Genomic DNA, 20705 nt, shown 5'->3' on the forward strand with positions numbered 1-20705 from the left:
ACTTCACCACTTGACAGCACCCAGTCTGCCACAATGCAGCACCAGTGGTACCTAAGAAGTGCATTTACCATGACATTTTCAGACGTGTAGTTTGATTGTCAGGGATGACATGACAATCACAAATAAAAGGAATTCCGACAGGCACTTGCACAGCTGGACTTAGCTTCCCAGGCAGGCTCTGAGAGTTGTTGGAGCCTGCAGAGGGAGCCCTTGCATTAGGAGATAATAAACAGCCCCGACAGCAAATTCTAGAGTTGCCATTTTTTTTTTTTTTACTATATCCATCAATTTCATAAGACCACATAGCCTAAGTCCTACCTCTACCCTCCACAAAATGAACAAACAAACAAACAAGCAAAACTGTTTAGATTTCCCAGAGTTTCCTTTTGGCCCACAAAAGGAATTCTAGACTTGAGATACTCCTTTCATTTTCACAGGAAATGGCCAGCTTTAGAACTAACTATCAGCAGTACTTGTATATGGGAATTTAACAAATGATTCCCTGAAGGATTTTACCTAGACCATAACCTTGCAGAGTGGTTGATTTCAACCCCTTTAAAATCATGCATAATCTTATGATGGTCCCAGTCATCATTCATTTATTAATATCACAAATTTAATTTTTTAAAAGATAGGAAAAGAAACCAAACACACTATCCCATTCATTCTTTTTTCTCATTGGTAAACCTTTGCTTTGGTTAATATTAAAATTATAATTAATAATAAAATAAACAATTAAGACTTATTAGTTTATTATATGGCAGGTACTTTTCATTCCTTGTCTTATCCTATCCTAGCAACATCAACTTACTTCATTTTATATGTAAGGCAACTAAGACTTCCAGGTAGGATACATGATTTTTTAAAAACCATGTAGCCAGCAGCAATTCACACCCAGGTATGACTCCAGAGTGCATCTACCATCCTGGTGTTGGCTGGAGCTAGACGCAAAATGCTAATATATCCAGAGACTTTCTTCCAGCTACCATCTGATGCAAAGACCAGGTCTCTGTGGCTGTGAAAGTCCACTTCCTACATTCAATCAATCACACTCTCAAGGATGCTCAAGAAAGAATCCTCAGGACAAGGACAATCCTCAGGACAATCCCTATGAGGCCCTTGCCACTAGCATAGTGCCCAGCTGTCTCAGGCTGGCCTCTCCATTTCTCTGTCATTGTCATGCTCAGTTTTGTGGTTTACTCCAATGTTTTATTTAGTCTCATCCCAGATCTTCTACCTATACCAATTCTTATGTTCTCTGTGTATCCATACTGCAATATACTTGATTTGGCAGAGTAATACATGCTGTGATGACTACTACTACTTTAGACATTATTCCATTAACTTCTCACAATAACCCTATGAGGTGGGTATCATTGTTCCACACCACAGATGAGGAGGCTAAGTCCCAGGGAGAGTCAGTAACTTGCTGAGGTCACACAGCTAGGAAGTAACAGAGGTCCAAGTGGAGCAGTGAAAAGGAAACAATCCAGTATACCTTTTGTGTTTTATGAGATTTAAATATAATGTTTGAGAAGATAGTGCTCTTAAAGACAAACAAAGCAGCCCAATTGGACTGTCTCCCTCCACCCCCACCACACATGAAGACAAGGCTCTAATCACTGCTTCACCTTGCCAGTTAAGTCCCTGTCACTCTTTGAGAGAATGGTAGAAGCATGTTACAGTTGTTTTAAAAGGGACTTCATGCTTTTGTACTTGGGAAACAATGAAAAGCAAATTGAATTCACTTTGAAAAGAATTAGATCTTAAGAAATGTCCAAGGAATAGTATTCAAGAATCTACTAAATGATAAAACCAGGGAATGACTGAGTTTATAATAAGTTGTAAGTCAAAGCAATGATTAGCTTTAAATTTCAAGATATTTAAAATAATTTCCATTCTTCCAAATAATTTCTCTCCTAGAACTTTAATATTAACCTCAAAGCAGTAGTGTCTCAAAGTCCATGGTAATTTAAAAACTTGCTTTAGGAAGGGGTGGTGGGGGTGACAAAACATGAGAGACTCCTAACTTTGGGAAACAAACAAAGGGTAATGGAAGGGGAGGTGGGCAGGGGGATGGGTAACTGGGTGACAGGCACTGAGAAAGTCACTTGATGGGATGAGCACTGGGTGTTATACTATATACTGGCAAATCAAAAATAAAAGAAGGAAGGAAGGAAGGAAGGAAGGAAGGAAGGAAGGAAGGAAGGAAGGGAGGGAGGGGAGGTGGTGGGGAATAGGAGAGGAAGAGGGGGGAATTTGGGGGAAGGGGAGGATTTGTCGATTGTTTCTTTTCTCAAAATCAACTAATCAAGATGAACAAAAGATTCCCCTGTGCCAAGGAGCCAAGAATTTCATTGGAAAGGGAGAGAATCTTTCTTATTTAGCTGCCTTAGGAATCTTAAAAATAGAAATAATGATATTGTCCATAATGACAGAGAGAAGGGAAGGCTCTCTTATACTGATATTCAATATAATTTCCCACTGTGGGGGAGCTCCTCTAGTCCGAAAGGCTGAAAATAAAAAATGTGTTGATGGTGATTTGGGTGGCTAATGTTAAGAGGATTTAGAGTGTGTCTCCAGGGCTGAAGGGAGAGGAGGGAGGTACCACTGGGGAGAGAAATGCAGAGCTAGGAAAACAACAAGGAGAAATGAAAGCAGCCCTGAAGGTCACTAGACAGACGAGAATAGAGCTCTGATATTAAAGAACATGCATGGAACTAAATTGGGGAAATAACCTTGAAAAGTCACCTATTCAAGTTTTCCTGGTCTTGAATGTGACCTTTTCTGAAATCTAAAGGTCAAATTGCCTGGCATTTTAACTTGATATGGCTCTGGCTTTCATTAGTCCTGTTTTTGAGCTGATTGTCCTGCCTGTCACAATTTTGCAGTCATATTATGGGACATGGGTTTCTTCAACCCCAACTTGGAGTCGCAGACCCTTCACTGTTGGGTCTGTACCTGAGGCCAGCCCTCCTTGTCAGAGACTGTTCAAAATGGAGCTTCCTGTCCAGGTCATGTCCACCAGTGGAATCCACAAATTCCTACTACATCTCTGTGTGAATTGCTCCTCTGTTCCGCCACTGCCTGTCGGTGGTGTGCACATATGTGAGCCATCGCAGAGAACAGAGGGGCAATTCAAATGCTGGGAACATTTTTAGAATAATGATACTCAGTGGAATTTCACAGAACTTTGCATTTTAATTTATGACTATGGGCCATTTTTGTCAAGTAAAGCATGTATTTACAATATTCAAACATGTAAAGCTTTTGAAAAATGTTTAACTCTTTTGGGTTTGGGTTTATGTTTCTTGTTAATATTTACATGATTTAAGTTTTGATGATGGGAAAGCTAGGATGGAAAGAGAAATAGTCCCACTGTATGCGAAGCGAAGCCAAGATATCTGGAAGATAGACAGCTTTGAAGATGAAGCATCTGCAGAGCAGAGAGGGTCAGTCTCTCTGCTCTGATTTATTCATCCATTTCGTTTGCATTCATTCATCAATATTCATAGTCTCCCTCTTGCACATAAACACAATATAGTAACAACACTGTTTCTATTGTAAAGGGGCAAGGTGTTCAGCCTTTCTGCTTCCTGATTTCCTTACCTACAAAATAAGGGAGTAGTTTATAATGCCTTGATATTCTGGAAATAGGTAGTATATAATGTCCATTTACATAGTATACAACCATAATAGCAATGACCCAATGTGGGCTTTCTGCCCACAGATGTTATGCCAACCACTTGATGGCAAAGAGGTCCTTGAGGGCCCTACCAGGCAGGTTAGAGTCCCTCTGTGCAGACTGGGCCAAGCTCACTTGCTCCAAAGCTTTAGGGAAGAAATGGCTTCCTGTCTGGTGAACTAGCACACTGAAAGGGACTGAGAGAGGTGCATGATAGGATGCACCTGCCCTCATGGAACTGTGGAGAGCTACTCCTTGTATTTCTCCCCCAGATATGTCGTGGGTCAGGCCCTGGTTGACACACACCTCATGAGCATTTGCAGGCGGAAATACAGGAGCAAAGAGTTAACTGGGCTTCTCAAAGGCAGATGAGGATCACATAACAATTGTCCCCAAATCACAAAGGGTCCTTTTCGTCTGTAGGAGTCTGGTGAAAAAGTGCAGGCAGCATCAAATAAGATCTTTGAGCTTGGCTTCCTCATCAGCAAACAAGTCTGGGTCCGGAACCAGACACTAGATGAGTGCTTCCCACTTAGCAAAAAAACCAAATTGTCAGTTTCTCTTCAGCCATGTTTCAAAAGCAGATTTTAAAGATTGATTGATTGATTGATTGATTTATGATAGACAGAGAGAAAGAGAGAGAAAGAGAGGCAGAGACACAGGAGGAGGGAGAAGCAGGCTCCATGCCGGGAGCCCAATGTGGGACTTGATCCTGGGACTCCAGGATCGCACCCTGGGCCAATGGCAGGCGCTAAACCATCAAAAGCAGATTTTAAAGCTGTATCTACTATCTACTTAAGTGTAGTTTTTACAAGAATTTTAGAAGTCTTTCAGAAGCCCTTGTCAAAATTTGGTTACAATTAGAGTAATTGCATATTCTATGCAATTGCACACTCTAGCCACTGATGTTATTTGGAAATTCTTCCACTTGGAAAAAAGCCAGAGAGCACCACAAGGATGCAAGATGTCAAGGACTGCTTCTGATATGTTTTGAAACATAGAAGCTTTGATTCTAAAGTCTGTGTCATATGCTAAACACATGTGCCCTTAACTAAATAGCACAAAAACCTACCATAAATTGTCACCCTTAATGGTTTCCTCATTTCAAAACACATTGGTTTTGTAAGTTAATGCTCTAAGACCAATATTTTAAGGTGACTACACAGAGTTTAAATGAAAAACATATCAGATATATATATGTCTATACAATTACACACACATACACACACACACACACTCCCACAGACTTACAATTTCTCTGTTATTTTAAGTCAGAATGAAAGGAGATGAATTTTGCATGCATTTGAGACCAGGGCTTTTGCTACCATTGACACCATTTTGAGGGTCTTACCTCCACTTTTTCAAACCAGAAGGACAAAATTAGGTGGAATTAAACTTTTCCAAATATCTTTCTTTCTTTACTTGCATGTGTGTGTTTCTAAAAGTTCTCTTTAGAGAAAAAGGCCACATAGAGACTTTAAGGCCTCTACTAAAGATGAGAGATGATATTGAAAATTATTTAAAAGCTTTTAGAATTTCCTTTATTTTCAAGTATGTGATCTAAAATCTTTCATTCTAAAATAAATAAATAAATAAATAAAATCTTTCATTCTAAGACCAGCTCACACTATTTCCAGGAAAATACATTTTCCCAGCAACCACAGGAAGAGGTCAAAGAGAAAAAGAAAAGGCAGCTGAGAGCGTGGTGAGGGGACAGGGAGACAGAGGTAGGTCCTGGCCAATATTTCCTCCTCCCCACAGCCAGGAATGAGCTGTCAGCTTCTGCCTCCACTCAGCCTCCTGTGTGGGCTAACAGAGATAATGAGTCTCACTTAGGACATATCTCTGGCAACATGTCAGTTGTTTAAAAAAGTAAAATAAGCAGCATAAAATTCTGAAGGAACACGCTTTTTCTTGATTTTTTCCCCCTAAAATACATACGATAGCAAAGACGAGGGACTTTCAGAGAAAACCAGTATATGGAATCATTTAATGCACGTTTTAGTTTGTATGTTAAATAACCTGATGTGGTGGAAGACTTACAAGAAACAAATCTTACAATGTTCTCTGTATGTAAATGCCTGGCTTTTTTTTTTTTTTAAGATTGTATTTACTTATTTATTCATGAGAGACACAGAGAGAGACAGGCAGAGACATAGGCAGAGGGAGAAGCAGGCTCCTCACAGGGAGCCTGATATGAGACTTGATCCCAGGACCCTGGGATCATGCCCTGAGCCAAAGGCAGATGCTCAACCTCTGAGCCACCCAGGCATGCCGGTGCCTGGCTTTAGTATCATTGGTAAACATAAAACAGTAGCAGTGGAAACATAAATGATCATGTTTCCATTTTAATACAAATACATTCCATTATACGTTTAATATATTTTATTTCATACTGTATGTTAAATAAGTGTCTACATTCCTAACTGAAAGAATATTTATGTAATCACAAAAGCTGTTACCAGAGCTCCACATTACACAGAAAACAAGGTTTACATACTGAAATGTCTTTCTAGTTTTACATTTTAACATTTTCAGATTACTATGCTTTAGAGAAAAAAAGAATACTTCACTACCCAAATTCAGCATGGCTTATTGACACTGTCAAGGTGTGTTAGAGGATTGGATTCAGCTCTGAGTCGGACCAAGCCAGAACCTTGATAAAAGTATCTCACGTATGCTATTGTGTACAGTTTGCACAGTAAACGTTCAGACACACCTTCCCCTGGGCTCTCATGATTACCCTAACAGAGAAAGGGGGGAGTCAAGGTGTCCTTTAATGACAAAATTTAGTGCCATCACCTCTGAATTTTCATTCTACCTAGGAGAAGGCAAATAGGTACCTGCCCCCCCCCCCCCCATACAAAAGCATTGTCACTCCCACGTGCTGGGGCAAAGACCAAAAAAATCAAAAAAGGAACTTGACATCGAGCAATTATAACATCTCTCTCCAATGACCCAGAAGCACTTGAAAAACTAAGTAGATATATTTCTAAGGACATATTTTCTCCCTAGGGTACTGTTGCTCATTCATTCAACATGTTACAAAGCTCCTATTGGGTGGCATGCCTACTTCTGGTGCCAGAAATTTATCAGGGCACAAGCCAAAGAACCTGCCTTCAGGAAACCTTATATTCTCAGGGAATAGGCAGAATAGTAAATGAACAAGATGGTTTGAAAAAGTGATACATGCTAAAGAGGAAATACACAAAGGGATGTGATAGTGATGAGTGAGGGAAGAGAGGACTGTTCTTTGTTTAGGTGGTCAGGCTCAGGTTAGGTGAGATTTGAGCCATGTCCTTAAGAATAAGCCATTTTGACAGAGCCAAGACCCAGAAGCAGGAATGAAATGAAATAGGGCAGGCCAGTGTAGCTTCCAGGCAGAAGGCAACAAAGGAGAAAGGGGGAAGGTGCTACAAACAGGTCATCAAGGGACTCACAGGCCACAGAAAGTGGTAGGCTCTTGTTCTAAGTGGAGAAAGAAGCCATCAGTGTTTTTTGAGAAGGAAAGGGATATGATCTAATTCATGCTTTTAAAAGATCACTCTTCCGGGCAGGTAGCAGAAGGGCCAAGGTAGAAGAAGAAGAAAGGTCAATGAAGGTTTTGTTTTGTTTTGTTTTGTTTTGTTGTTTTTTTTAATAGCCCAAGCAAGAGCTGATGGTGATTTGCCCTGGTGAAGCAGAAGGAGAAAAACAGCTAGAATCAAAATATATTTTGAAGAGAAAACTGACAAAATGTACCAAAAGAGCAGACATGGAGGGAGAAGGAAGGGAAGGGGCAAGAATGAATCAGGTCTCCTGGCTTGAGCATGAGGTAGGTGGTGCCGTGTACAGGCTTAGGAGGTGACAATTAAAATTAAATTAAATCTTGGACCCTAGGTTAGAGATGTCTGGGAGACGTCTAAGAGAAATAATATGGTAAGAAGCTAGATATAGACAACCAGAGCTTAGGGGGAAAGACAGAAACTTGAAAGGCATAAGCACATGAGTAGTGGGTAAAGCTATGGGGCCAGATGAGAACACCCAGGGTAAGAGATGTCTAGAGGAGGGCAGAGGGCTCTGGACCAAACTCTGACTTTACAGAAAACAAAGCAGCAAAAGAACGTGAGAGTTGCTACCAGAGAAGCAGGAGAAAATGCACAAAGTTAATCTACATGTTCAAAGTAGTGCAAGTTCCCCCAGGAAGTCCATAGGTGAAGATAAATAACTATCAATTCTTTAGACACTACTACCCTCTATTACGTCTGATTAAAAAAAAAAAAATCACCTTTACCAAAATCACTTTGGTAAGACATCCTTTTTAGAAGCTACTATGTAACCTACTTTAAAATCTTACCTTTGCTCCTGTGTCCCCCACTCCACGCAAACCCATTGGTCCAGGGGGTCCTGGTAGTCCCCGAGGTCCCTGAGATGACATAATAAGGGAGACAATGAGTGTCCTTGTCATGTGCAATGTTAAGAAGGAAAAAAAGAGAAGGAGGGAGGGAATGAAGGAAAGAACAACAATGTCCACACTTACAGCCACACCGGGGTAGCCATCACCTTTGAGTCCTGGAGCACCCATGGGTCCCCGAGGTCCTTGGGCCCCCTGTGTAAATTCGACACCAGATCATATCATAAGACTAAACTATGAAACACCTGACAAAACCTCAGCACAATACCAACTCTATCTGGCAACGTGCAGTTGGTAAGTGCAGAGGAATAATTTGAAAAATTTGAGAAGGGAGTTCTATCACAGATGATAACTTGTTCTGAGTCTCTCTTCGTAAGTCTTACCCATTTGCATTTGGTGGGAAGGATGGGATGAATATAGGGAATATATGTGAACTGCTATAAAATCCTCAATAGGAAACACATTCATAGGAATTAAAAATGACTGATTACTGATATTTTAATTTTTAAAATTTCACTTTTTTGTATCATGAATTGTAGAGAAGTATAAAAATGAGAAATTTTAACATGCATAGTATGAGAAGAGAAGGAAAAAATACATAGCAAGATCTCAATTGTAAAATTTTGAATATCAAGTAAGATAACTATATGCTACCTACTGTTATGTTCCATTTGTTGTCTTCCCCAACAGGGCCCAAATTACACAGGGAATAAATAAGCCCAAATGAAAATTAAAAACAAATTAACTTCTGAGAAATCACTTCTCAGAAGCACTTTATTGTGCTATTCCAACCATCTTTAAGGTTAAAGCTTTAAACATCCACATGGACACATCCCAAAGTAAGAAACCCATTTCTTTCCTTGCTTACACAAGAAACAGGCCAACAACAAAACAAAGCAGTAACAGCTCCCTGGTTAAGTTGAAAGGAAAAGAAAACTGGAATCAAAATTCACTTTCAATTTTTATTTCTAAGTTTCAAGCAGATTATCAGCAGCTGTTACTGTTTATCCTCTGGCACCCACACTGGGAGAAAAAAAATGTTAAAACATTTATAATTTACAACTAAACATTTTTTTTTCCATAGAGATCTTTGTCCTGCCTCCTGCAAAAGTGTCAGTTACCTCGTTACTTCTAATGTTAATAGAAAACATCAGGAGCAGGGATAAGGGATAAGGTTCTGTCTCAGATTTTCATTCTGGACCCCTCACAACACTTTTTTTTTTTTTAAGATTTTATTTATTTATTCATGAGAGACACACAAAGAGAGACAGAGAGGCAGAGACACAGGCAGAGGGAGAAGCAGGCGCCATGTGGGGAGCCTGATGTAGGACTCGAACCTGGGACTCCAGGATCACGCCCTGAGCCAAAGGCAGGCGCTAAACTGCCGAGCCACCCAGGAATGCCCCCTCACAACACTTTTATAGGTAGAATTTTTGTCAGTTGGCCTTGATGCACTGGATTCAAGAAAATGGCCTGTGAATGAGTTCTCTTTTAAGTGTCTCTCTCATTTGACAGGAATTAAGGCAGAAATCTTAATCTGGTATTTTGTAATTGGCTTTAGGGAAGGACCTGGGAGCTCCCTGAAGTCCTATGCAAAACTGAATTATGGGGACACCTGAGCAGCTCAGTGATTGAGCATCTGCCTTCAGCTGAGGGCGTGAATCCAAAGTCCTGGGATCAAGTCCCACATCGGGTCCCCTGCAGAGAGTCTGCTCCTCCCTCTGCCTATGTCTTTGCCTTGCTCTCTGTGTCTCTCATGATTAAATACATAAAAATCTTTAAAGAAAAAAACTGAATTACGTTTCAAAACTTCCATTGGACATTTCACCTTTCAAAAGCTTATAAACTAGTGCATTAGGGAAGGATGGCAGAAAGAGTATCATTAGAGGCCAAGGGATTAGAAAAATGATAGAGCAAAGAGGTAAAGAACTTCAAATACATCACCCACAATGCCAACAAGAATCAGTAAAAAAAAAAAAAAGGGAGGGCAGAGAGAGGCTTCTAAATCGAGAATGTACATTTAACTAGATTTTATTTCTACAGTAAAGAATAGTATAAGTAGAGAGAAATAACTTTAAATCATGGAACTAGGAATATGCAGATTCAGAATGTTATCAAACTATATGAAAATTGCCATCCAAACATTCTTGACCAAGGCCATATCTGTAGTTTTAACATTAGAAAATTTGCAATTTTCTCCTTGTGTCATACATAGCTTGGGTTGCCAGTGCCTCAGGGTCTGGGGGACTAGGAGGACTACCTTGTTCTGGTTTCCCCTGGACTTGCTTTGTTTCAGCTTGCAAATCCCTCAGTCTGGGAATCTTGTGTGTCCCCAAGTAAACCAGAAGATTGTCATTCTACCAAGGACACTGTTAAGTGATTAACAACAGTGGAAGTCAGGATCCTCCGTTGACCTTCAGAAGGGGCACTCCAACTTAATAACAGTCTATAGTAGGTTTCGCATTATATTTCAGAGATGGTTCTAAGTTTTCTTTTTTGAAGCTTGAAAATCACTGATGTTAGTACTTGATCTCTTTTATCCAGAAGAGGCAATCTGATAGCACTAAAGCCAGTTTTGAAACCACATAAAAACATGCTACTAATTCAATAAAGTGCTGATTATGGAGCCCTGAAGCCTATTCTCATAAACAGGAATGGGATGTGTTTGTGACATTTGGAATGTTAAATTTTGCTGTGATGCTGGGTTTTTGTGAGGAGGGAAATGGTGCTTTGTTGCCATGGAAAATAGATATGATAACTTAAAGCTGTCATCTCCTATAATTATTTGCATTTTCATTTAAAATAACTCTGAAAGATGGAAAAACAAAGCAAAGCAATTTAATTCAGTAAAGCTTCCAAACATGAACTTCCTGGACAATGTTTTGTGAAAGAGATACCTAGGCCATTAACATGTAAATGAAAGAAGTTAAAGGTCATATAATCTCATATCACAGACATTACAAAAGGAGCATTTTCAAATAACTGTTTAGTCATCCAAAATCTAGTTCCTCCACATTTGTGAGAAATGAATTATCTGATGGCTTGATATTTACTCTATTATTTTTTTTAAAGATTTTATTTATTTGTTCATGAGAGACAGAGAGAGAGGCAGAGACATAGGCAGAGGGAGAAGCAGGCTCCCTGTGGGGAGTGGTGTGGGACTCAATCCCAGAACCCTGGGATTAGGACCTGAGCCTAAGGCAAGACACTCAACCACTGAGCCACCCAGGTGCCCCTGATTGCTTGGTTTTTAAAAACGACAGTAGTGTACTTTTACATTCAACTTCATCAATGTAGACTGTGAGTAGAACAATCTTGATTATCAATATATTGTGCATTAAATACCCCTTCCTTTGTCTCTTACAGAGAAGGAAAGAAAGAACACGAATAAAGCCTACCTTTGGTCCTCGAATAGCAATTCCAGGTTCTCCTTTAAATCCAGGCATCCCTGGTCCTCCTCTGTCTCCCTGCACATTTCAAATAATGTTCAGTTTCAGGTTTTAAATGGCAGGAGAAACCATAACAGCACAAAACACAAAAGAGATGGGCCAATTTACAGAGTTTAATTTATCAGTTTCAGATCTTCTTCTAATATATTTGAGGGGGATTTCAAATCCGAAGCAAATAAAACCTGTCAGTAAAGATTATGACAGCTGTTTATAGAAAGGTCACTGAAATAGGAGGCAATCTAGGCTCAAATATTTAGACTATAAGAATGCCTGAGAATGCTCTTAAATCTGAGTGGATTTCTTTCTGCCAGACTTTCTGATTATGAATTCCACCAGATTCTTCTGAATAAATTTTACCTGCATTTGGGTCTAAGATTTGGTGGAGGTAGTTCATGAGGAAGTGACAGGTTCAAGGCCAGGAGCAAGAAATCTGTTTTCTAATCTTAAATCTTCTGCTAGTCTTTCCTAGCAGATACAAAAGTTGAACCAGATAATATCTTGGGTTCTTCTAAAACTAAAATTCTGGTACACTGGTATCATGAATTTTTCCATACTCTGCCAAAGATCCAAGTAATAAACAAACAGACAAACAAATAAATTCATTCATTCATTCATTCATTCACTCCCAAGAATGTATACCTTTGGCCCAGGTGGCCCAGGAATTGACGCTCCAGGCATCCCAAAAGGGCCCATGATTCCTGGTTCACCCTAAAAAAAAAAAAAAAAAAAGAGCAAAATACTCATTACATTACAATCAAAGAAACAGTATATATGAATTATATTAGGAAAAACATAGAAATGTATTCCCAGCTTTTTAAAATATTAAGTTTTAATATAATATTTTCACAGACCCTGTTTCACAGACCAATGTGAAAATATTTGAACATCTTTGCTAAACCACTACTAAAGTTTTTGACGATTAAGATTTCAGTGCCTTTAATAAATGCATTCAATTAGTTTCTGAATATTAGAAATTTTAATCTCTTGTGCATTCTTTTATTAGATAATAAAAATTATATAATTCATGGTGCTTCTCTTTTGTATTGCATGCCAGGAAGCTCAGAGGGAAATGTTTGTTCAATTACAAGAATTTTCTTTAGTATAAGTTCTTGGGTACACTTGGTAGGTAAATAATTTTCCTTCTAGTTTATAACTTTTTCCTTTGTTATTTTATTTTATGGCCGTGGCATATCAGTCTTCTATTATATCCTAGCTCACATTCTTTTTTTTAGAAGTAGGGAGTTTATGGTAAAAACAATGGAATTTCAAACAAATTTTAAAACGTCTTTTTTTTTTTTTTTTCGGTGTGTCACTATTGAATCTCAAGCAATATCTCTGTCCCATCTGATTCTAGACCAGTGATTCTCAAATTATAGTGGAGAGAAATCATCAGAGAAATTTGGTAAAATACAGAGTCGGGTCTCAGCCCCAGAGATTTTAACTCAATAGATCCCAAAGCTGGGCCCAGGATATGAGTTTCATGAGGCCCCTCTGAGAGTTCTGAGTAGGTACGATTACCTTACTTAAAGATTATATAAAGCAATTGTCATTAAAAGAAGGTGCACATAGCCAACCAGGTGTTGAAAATGACCCATTTGGGATACTAGAGGAACATATTTGGGCTTCATTATATACTTTTATCTCTTCTAAATGTTCAATTATTTATGTAAATTTCATAGCATATTAATTTGATAGTTTATGAGTAAAAACTACAATTAAAGAATAAACCTATATTGAAGTGTGGTCAAATTCGTTTTGACTAGTAGGGCTTTGTTATTGGTTTGGAAATTACTGATGTAGCACAAGGACAGGTGTGGCAAACTGTGACATTTGGGCCAAATATGGCCTGCTGCCAAGTTTCACACAGCCGTGGGCTAAAGATGGTTTTCATTTTTGTTTTGGTTTTTAAGTAGGCTCTGCACCCAATGTGAGGCTTGAACTCATGACCTCAAGATTAAGAGTCACATGCTCAGTTGCTCTACCAGCTGAGCCAGTCAGGCACCCTGAATGTAAAAAAAAAATCACGTTTTAAAATGATTGTTATATAATTGATTACATAATGTCCTCAATTTTGCCCTTGGCCACAAGTATTTACTACTTGTGCCTTACCAAGAAATTTGCCTCTCCCTGCCTTAGAGACTGAGCCGTTCTCAGTGGTGGGAACTGCCCACTTGGCCCGCCAGTCTTCCTCCGGGAGGGACTCCATCAGATTCACCACTAATGACTCACCCTGGCCCACATTCACCTTCACAGCTGAGGCCTCTCACTGGGCCCATCACCCAGTAGGACCCACAGGCCGAGCACACCAGCCAACCAAGGCCCAGACCACGCCAACACATATACGTGCCAGATCTTTGATTCTAAACCTATAAGGCAATGGTACATCACACAACCAGGATTCTGGCAATAGATAACCATCCTATCCAATCCGGTGGCAAAGGAATAAAACATCAACCTGTTAAAATTCTCACTTAAACCAGGGTAAGCAAAATTATGCTTCTACATTTCATCTATTCTACTCCTCTTTAAAAAAACACAATTATTTTTAAAATGTGAAATTATATGTGTAGGTAGTATGTAATTCTTTTAAAAGACCCTGTATTAAATTGTGATTATGCTTTAAAATAGGGCAGTTCTTCATCAAAAAATCTTTACTTAAAAAAAAATCTTTACTTCAAAATACAGAAAAATAGTCTTTAAGGAAGACTAAGATACGAGGAATAACCATTGTTATTAATACTGATACAACACTTTTCCTATATAGTGGCATTTCTCATCACATGTTCCTTGAATTACCTGTCACATAGGACACTTATTTAGGAAATCCCAATTTCTAGGACCCACCTACTAAAGTCCCCCTGTCTGGGCATAGCACCAAGAAACCCGGATCTGTCACAAGCTCCCAGGTGATACTGATGAACACTGAAGCTTAAGGACTTGTCTACAGAGGATGCTTTGTTTTCTCCCAGCTCTCATCTTGGCAGTACCGTGTTTGTTTGTTTCTAGAATAGTATGGTCCTTCAACATACTCCTTGTCTCCTGACAATTAGCATCTTCCTAAAAGCCTGAACTCTCTTAGGTTTGCAATTTCTGTTTCCTGACACATCCAAATGACCTTAAAATTCTCTCCTGCTAAGTCAGGACATGCAGCTGATTGCCTGTCTCACAGATTTCCCTTCCTTCATCCTCAGCACCTGGTCCTGGTCGGTTGATCAGGGCATCTATCCCTGACTTTTCATTGCACAGCCTTGATTTTTCTCTCTCTGAATAGCTCCATGTACTGAGCACTTACTAAGTGCCAGGAACAGTGCTAAGTGCTTTATTAACTCTTTAGTCTTTTTTTTTTTTTTTAACTATTTCAGTCTTCACAGCAATCCTGAGAAATAGATACTGTTATTGCTTTCTATCACTGAAGTCAGTGGCTCCAAAAGATTCTGGGTAGAACAGGATAAGAGTCCTACTCTCCTGCATTCTGAAGCCCTGCTTTTCATCATCACGGGGCTGCCTCTCAGTCTGCAACTGTGCTGTTGTTTAGCAAAACAAGATGGAAGAGAATTGGTATCTCCTGCAGTCTTAACTTTATCCCAACTTCTGAATATTTGGTGGTCATTTGAGAGAATTGACATACAGAGTGTCTCTAAGAATCATAAATGTTCCAATGACGATCACTTATTTTATGGGTTCTTCATACTACCCTGTTTGGTCCAGAATAGTACCAATAGTTTTCTAAAGCCTTTTTCATTTAGATTTGTTGAGAAGGAACGAGGGAATCCAATTTGCAGTGGAAATTTAAATTCTATTAAAACCAGACACAATTACAATTTCCCCAAAGCATAAATGAGAATATAAAAAACATACCTTTGGACCTTCAGGCCCTGGAAATCCCCTCTGTCCATGATTTCCTTTGCTCCCTTTCTTTCCTTCATCACCCTGACAAAATAATTATAAAAAGATGCCTGTATCAGCAAACCCTCCTTGCACTTCTAACAACCCTATCAGGACCATGTTATCAACTAACACCAATTTTCAAGCAATGTGTCCCAAGCTCAGCTCAGTTGTATAGGATTTGTCAAGGTTCTTGGGCAGATTGGATGACTTCAGAATGGTTCAGTCTCTACCACTTAATTGAATGTTTGTTTGTTGTTGTTTTTTTTAATCTAAGTTCAGTGTCTCTCTTTGGGGACTTTAATTTGAATCACAGTTCTTTTGCACCATTGGTTTATTAACAGATGCTTCTGAAACATTCCCTGAGGTTTCAGAAAAGAGAGCTACCTGTGCTTTTTCAGCTTTAGTGTTGCTTCTGTTTTAAAACATAAAATATTTTCCAATATAGAGAACAAACTGGTGGTTGCCAGAGGGGAGGTGGGTGGAGGACTGGGTGAACTAGGTGAAGGGGATGAAGAGTCCATTTATCTTGAGCACTGAGAAATGTATAGAATTGGTGAATCATTACATTGTACACTTGAAACTAATAAAAACACTGTATGTTAATTATACTTGAAAAAGAATTTTTTTTTAATTTTTAAAAAGAGGTGGCAACAAGGAAGGGAAGCATGAAATAGCTAACTATACAAAATGTGACCACTAAAACAAAACAAAACAAAATAAAAAAACCACAGCCAGATTTTTCAAATCCAGCCCCACTTCTTCCCTAATAAGGATCCTAGTTCTGTCTCCCAAATGAGACCAATAATCCTACTGGTGTAAAAATGCATGAGCATTAACCTGGAGCAGAGTTCTAACCTGCCCACTGGCTGTTCCTCAGCCTGGTTGTGTAAGCTAGTACTTCCCTGAAAGGATTTTGTTACCTTCTCACAGAGCCCTCAGAGTATTTCAGAACTATCCTTAAATGAGGACTCAGCTGCAAGATGTCATATCCAAATGTGGTTCAACAAAGGAATAGCCTTTTGGGGTTTGCAGCTGAGGCCATTTATGACATGAATGACTCTACTACCATTTTCAAACCTGCATCATGCATCATGCATCATGTACATACAGAATCATGTACAATCAGCCCACAGATTGCTGAGCCCCACCTCCAAGTTCCTGATGTAGTAGGTCTGCACTGAAACACAAGAATTCACATTTCTGACACATTCCCAAGGTCATCAACAATGCAGACACTCCCTCAAGAAGAAGGACTGAACCCCTACTGCACCTATAGATTGTAATTAACTTCCCAAGGTCCAAACTAATGAACAGCAGTGACACAGATGATAAAAAAAAAAAAAAACAATTGAAGGTTATTGTATCATTAACTTGTGCCATTATCATTTATCAGTAGAGGCAAAATCTAACCCCAACTAGTTATTTTCTTCCATTCACTTCCAAATTTAATTTATTGACCTAAATCACCCAGAAGACAACAGTAGGAACACAGAGGTAATAAAGCACTAACACTAAACCACAGCATGTCCGGGCTACATAACATAATCCTACCACTCCTCTCTATAACCTACCATAAGCTACAAATCCCCTCAGAGCTACAAATCCAGTGCCTTCTGTTTCCAATGCTTTCTCCTTGCTCTATCGATAGCATTTGACACCACTGGTGGCTTCCCTCTTGAAACCCTCTCACCTGGGTTTCCTTAACCTGGTAACTATGCTGCTTATCTTCATGCTGTTCTGAATGTTCTTTCTCCAACTACTGCCCAATGTGGGATTCAAACCTCAGCTCTCTTTCTCAGAGACATCACTCATTCTTATAGCTTCAATTATTAACTCCAAGGGTCTATTTTCTGAAAGTATATTCGAGAAAACATTAGTTTGATAGACAAGTATTTTTTATAGAATGTTGATAGACAAGTATTACTAAAAATATTTTTGTTGGATGTGAAAAATGTATCCTCTGTCCACATTTACCTCCCCGCCCCCACATGAAAAGAGATCTCATAGTCTGATAAGTCAATAAATTAAAATGTTTGAAATTCTGCAACTATATTTAAATGTCAAATACATTTATGGTTAAGGACTCAATTTTAGCCAATATTTGCACAAGATGTAGACATCTTAAGGTTTCACTAAACACTTTAACACAATTATAAATAGAACACTAATAAGTATATGGATTTTATTTTTACTTTACTCATGTAATTCTTCAGAATCTTTATGCATACATTGATGACGGTATATAAAAACTGCAGGAACATCTGGCATCTTAGAGGCTGTAGGTTATGTCCAGCATGGTTTTATTGATGAATTTGGATATTCTCATCTTGACATATAAAGATGTTATTCAACCAGCATTTCTACGATGTGTCACATAAATTTATGCCAAATTGTGAAAATGAAACCTCCATTTGATAATGTGATATTTCTTATTACTGTGTGAGATTCTATAAATATTTGAAGAAAACGTATGTACTTTCAAGTCTCAAGGATGTATCTCAGGGCTTCTTTTCTATTGTTTTTAAAATATCAGTCTGGCCATTTATTGAGAAAACATGTGTTGAACTCTTTCTCTTATGATAGATCTTAGGAAAGTAAAAATGAATAATGCATACTTGCTGTCTTCCAAAAGCTCACAAGCTAGATCTATAATTTTAAGCCAGAAGTAAACACATTTGACATAGCAGGAATAACAATCAAATTTCTCCTAAATTGTCTCCTTGGGCAGTCTGCTTTCCCCAATACTGTGTCAGTTCCATACCTTGGAGCCAGGTTGTCCTTTTCCAGGTGGTCCTTCTGGGCCTCTTGTCCCTGGAAGCCCTGCTTCTCCCTAGAGGAAATGACACTGATGTCTTAGCTAATCCTCAATGGACAGTTCATATAAGCCTTCCTTTTCCTCCTTTTATGGCCAGTGGATCCTCTGCTGAGACCCTCCAAAATAGACCAGACCTTCACTTTAGTCTTAAAATTAATTTGGAAATTTACCAACTTTAATAAATTAATATCAAATTCTAGTTTAGCTCAGAGCAGCTGAAATATGAAAAAGGCTAATTTCTCAGCCAATTTTCAAAGAATAAGCTCACTTTCTTTTGGCTCTTCATTCACATTTGATGGTTTGGTTTAAAAAAAAAAAAAACAAGAAAGACCTTCAGCCTTTCCATCTGCTGTTTTTCTCTACTTATATTGAAAAATGAGTATTTCAAATGTCAGCTCATAATACTTTAGAAAATTTTTATAATTACTTCCTGACTGCATTTACAGACTCTCTTTGTGGAGGGGGAAAAAGTGTTTTTCTCAAAATTTCAATTCAAGTGCTTTCTAGGAATCCCAAAAGGACCAGGTCACTGCAGGATGCCATGGCTGAGATGCCACAGAGAAAGCAGAGAGCTGGAGACACTCTTTAGTCATTAAAGTGGTGTTTTTTCTATCTAAAGAAGTGAAAAAGGAAATTTAGAGTTGAGAAATGTTTTCTTAAAAAGACTCAGTTTGTCCTGGATGATTTAATTTGAGCTCCTACAGGACCAAGATATCAGTGTGGTTCGATGGTTTTTACTCTAGGAACATAAAAATGGTGTTACCTTCTTCCCTGCAGCTCCATCCTCTCCTGGTACTCCTGGTTGTCCTGGGAGCCCTATTGAGCCTGGCTCCCCCTGGTGGATAAGAAAAGATTTTATTTCCCAGAAATTCATATTTATCTTATCATATTTATCATACTTTAAATTCATAAAGGTGGAGGTGCATAAACACCTCCATTTTGTGGTACTTGCCAACTGCTTGTATCTTACAGTACTTGCAAGAAGTCTCTGAATGGAGAAATCCGAGTAGTAGCTAGTAGTAATTAAACTATCAGACCTTGGGCAAGTTACTTAACCTCTTAGCATCTCAATTCTGGATTATATTGTTATGGATTGAACTGTAACCTCGAAAAAGACATGTTGAAGTCCTAATTCCTGGGACCTGTGTATGTTAACTCATTTGTAAATAGGGTCTTTGTAGACATAACCAAGTTAAGATGAGGTGATAAGGGCAGGCCCTAATTCAATATGACGGCTGTCCTTATGAAAAGAAACAAACACCACATTAAAGCAGGCACACAAGGGGAACTCCATGTGACAGCAGAGGCAGAGTCTGCAGTGGTTCAGCTACAAGCCATGGAATGCCAAGCACTGGCAGTCAGCATCGGAAACTAGGACAAGGCAAAGAAGGATTCTTCCCTACAGGTTTTAGAGAAAGCATGACCTGAAGACACCTGGATTTTCAATTTTCTCTAGAATTGTGAGATAATAGATTTCTATTGTGTTGAACCGCAGTTTGTGGTTCTTTGATACAGAAACCCCAAGAAACTAACCTACAAGTGAAATTTCAGCTCTAATAGTCAATAATGCTACTTGCTTTCAAGCTTGTTTAAGAATATATATCCTTTAAAATTCTCCAAGAATGTATGCTAATTTCAAACAGTGCCAAAGTGCTTTTACTGCATTTATTAAGAGCAAAAATATTAAAGATAAGTGAGAGTCATTTCATGTAAACTCAACTAAAACAAACCCAAAAAACAAAACAACAACAACAAAACCTAGTGAAAATAAGAAGTACATAAACCTAAAAATAAATAGAAGGATATGGTAAAGATGAGAGCAGACAGTAGTAAATTTGAAAATCAAAAGTAAGAAAAATAACAACACTAAAGGGTAATACCTTTAAAAAAATTAAATAAACTTCAGCAGAAATTACTAATATGAAAAAAGTTACAGATAACAGTATTAAGAATTAAAGGGAAATATAACTATGTACATAGTAAAGGTTTTTCTAAAATCATAGAAAATTTCTGTGACAATTTCAAACAAATAAATTGGAAAAGAATAACAAATAATTTTTAAGAAAAATGTAAATTATTTAAATGACATAAGGATAAATGGACAAGCTAAATAAACCTGAAGCATTAAAAAACTGAATCAGTAATTGAAAGTCTCTAATTTGCTCTCCTTCCAAGATCACAGGCTCTGTTAGTTTTATATAGTCAAGCCTTCCAAATTCTTTATCCTTTGAAGAACAGATATTCCCTATCTTATACAAATAGTTCTGAGAAACAATAAAAGAGGGAAATTTACCCAATTTATTTCAAGAGGCTAGTAAAATGTTAAAGTCATATAATAATAGGATAAGCAAACAATATTGTAGAGCAGACTACCTATGAATGTAGATATAACGTAAGTTTCCAGTCAAATGGAGGAATAGGGACCAGATTTAACTTCCTCCCCCAACACAGCTAAAAACCAGACAAAATATATAA

General features: G+C 38.3%; 1 protein-coding gene across 1 annotated transcript in view; it reads right to left on the minus strand.

Moving 5' to 3' along the window:
• The window catches only part of COL28A1 (collagen type XXVIII alpha 1 chain), a 160500-nt gene that overhangs the window by 66181 nt on the left and 73614 nt on the right, over nt 1-20705 (minus strand). The window contains exons 19-25 of the mRNA XM_072764384.1: nt 18994-19065; nt 18177-18245; nt 15386-15457; nt 12167-12235; nt 11477-11545; nt 8205-8273; nt 8022-8090 (exon numbers count right to left, since the gene is read on the minus strand). Of these exons, the coding sequence (XP_072620485.1) occupies nt 8022-8090; nt 8205-8273; nt 11477-11545; nt 12167-12235; nt 15386-15457; nt 18177-18245; nt 18994-19065 (489 nt within the window). The remainder of the gene's footprint in view (nt 1-8021; nt 8091-8204; nt 8274-11476; nt 11546-12166; nt 12236-15385; nt 15458-18176; nt 18246-18993; nt 19066-20705) is intronic.

This window comes from Vulpes vulpes, chromosome 7 (genome assembly GCF_048418805.1).
Source record: "Vulpes vulpes isolate BD-2025 chromosome 7, VulVul3, whole genome shotgun sequence".
Classification (NCBI taxonomy): domain Eukaryota; kingdom Metazoa; phylum Chordata; class Mammalia; order Carnivora; family Canidae; genus Vulpes; species Vulpes vulpes.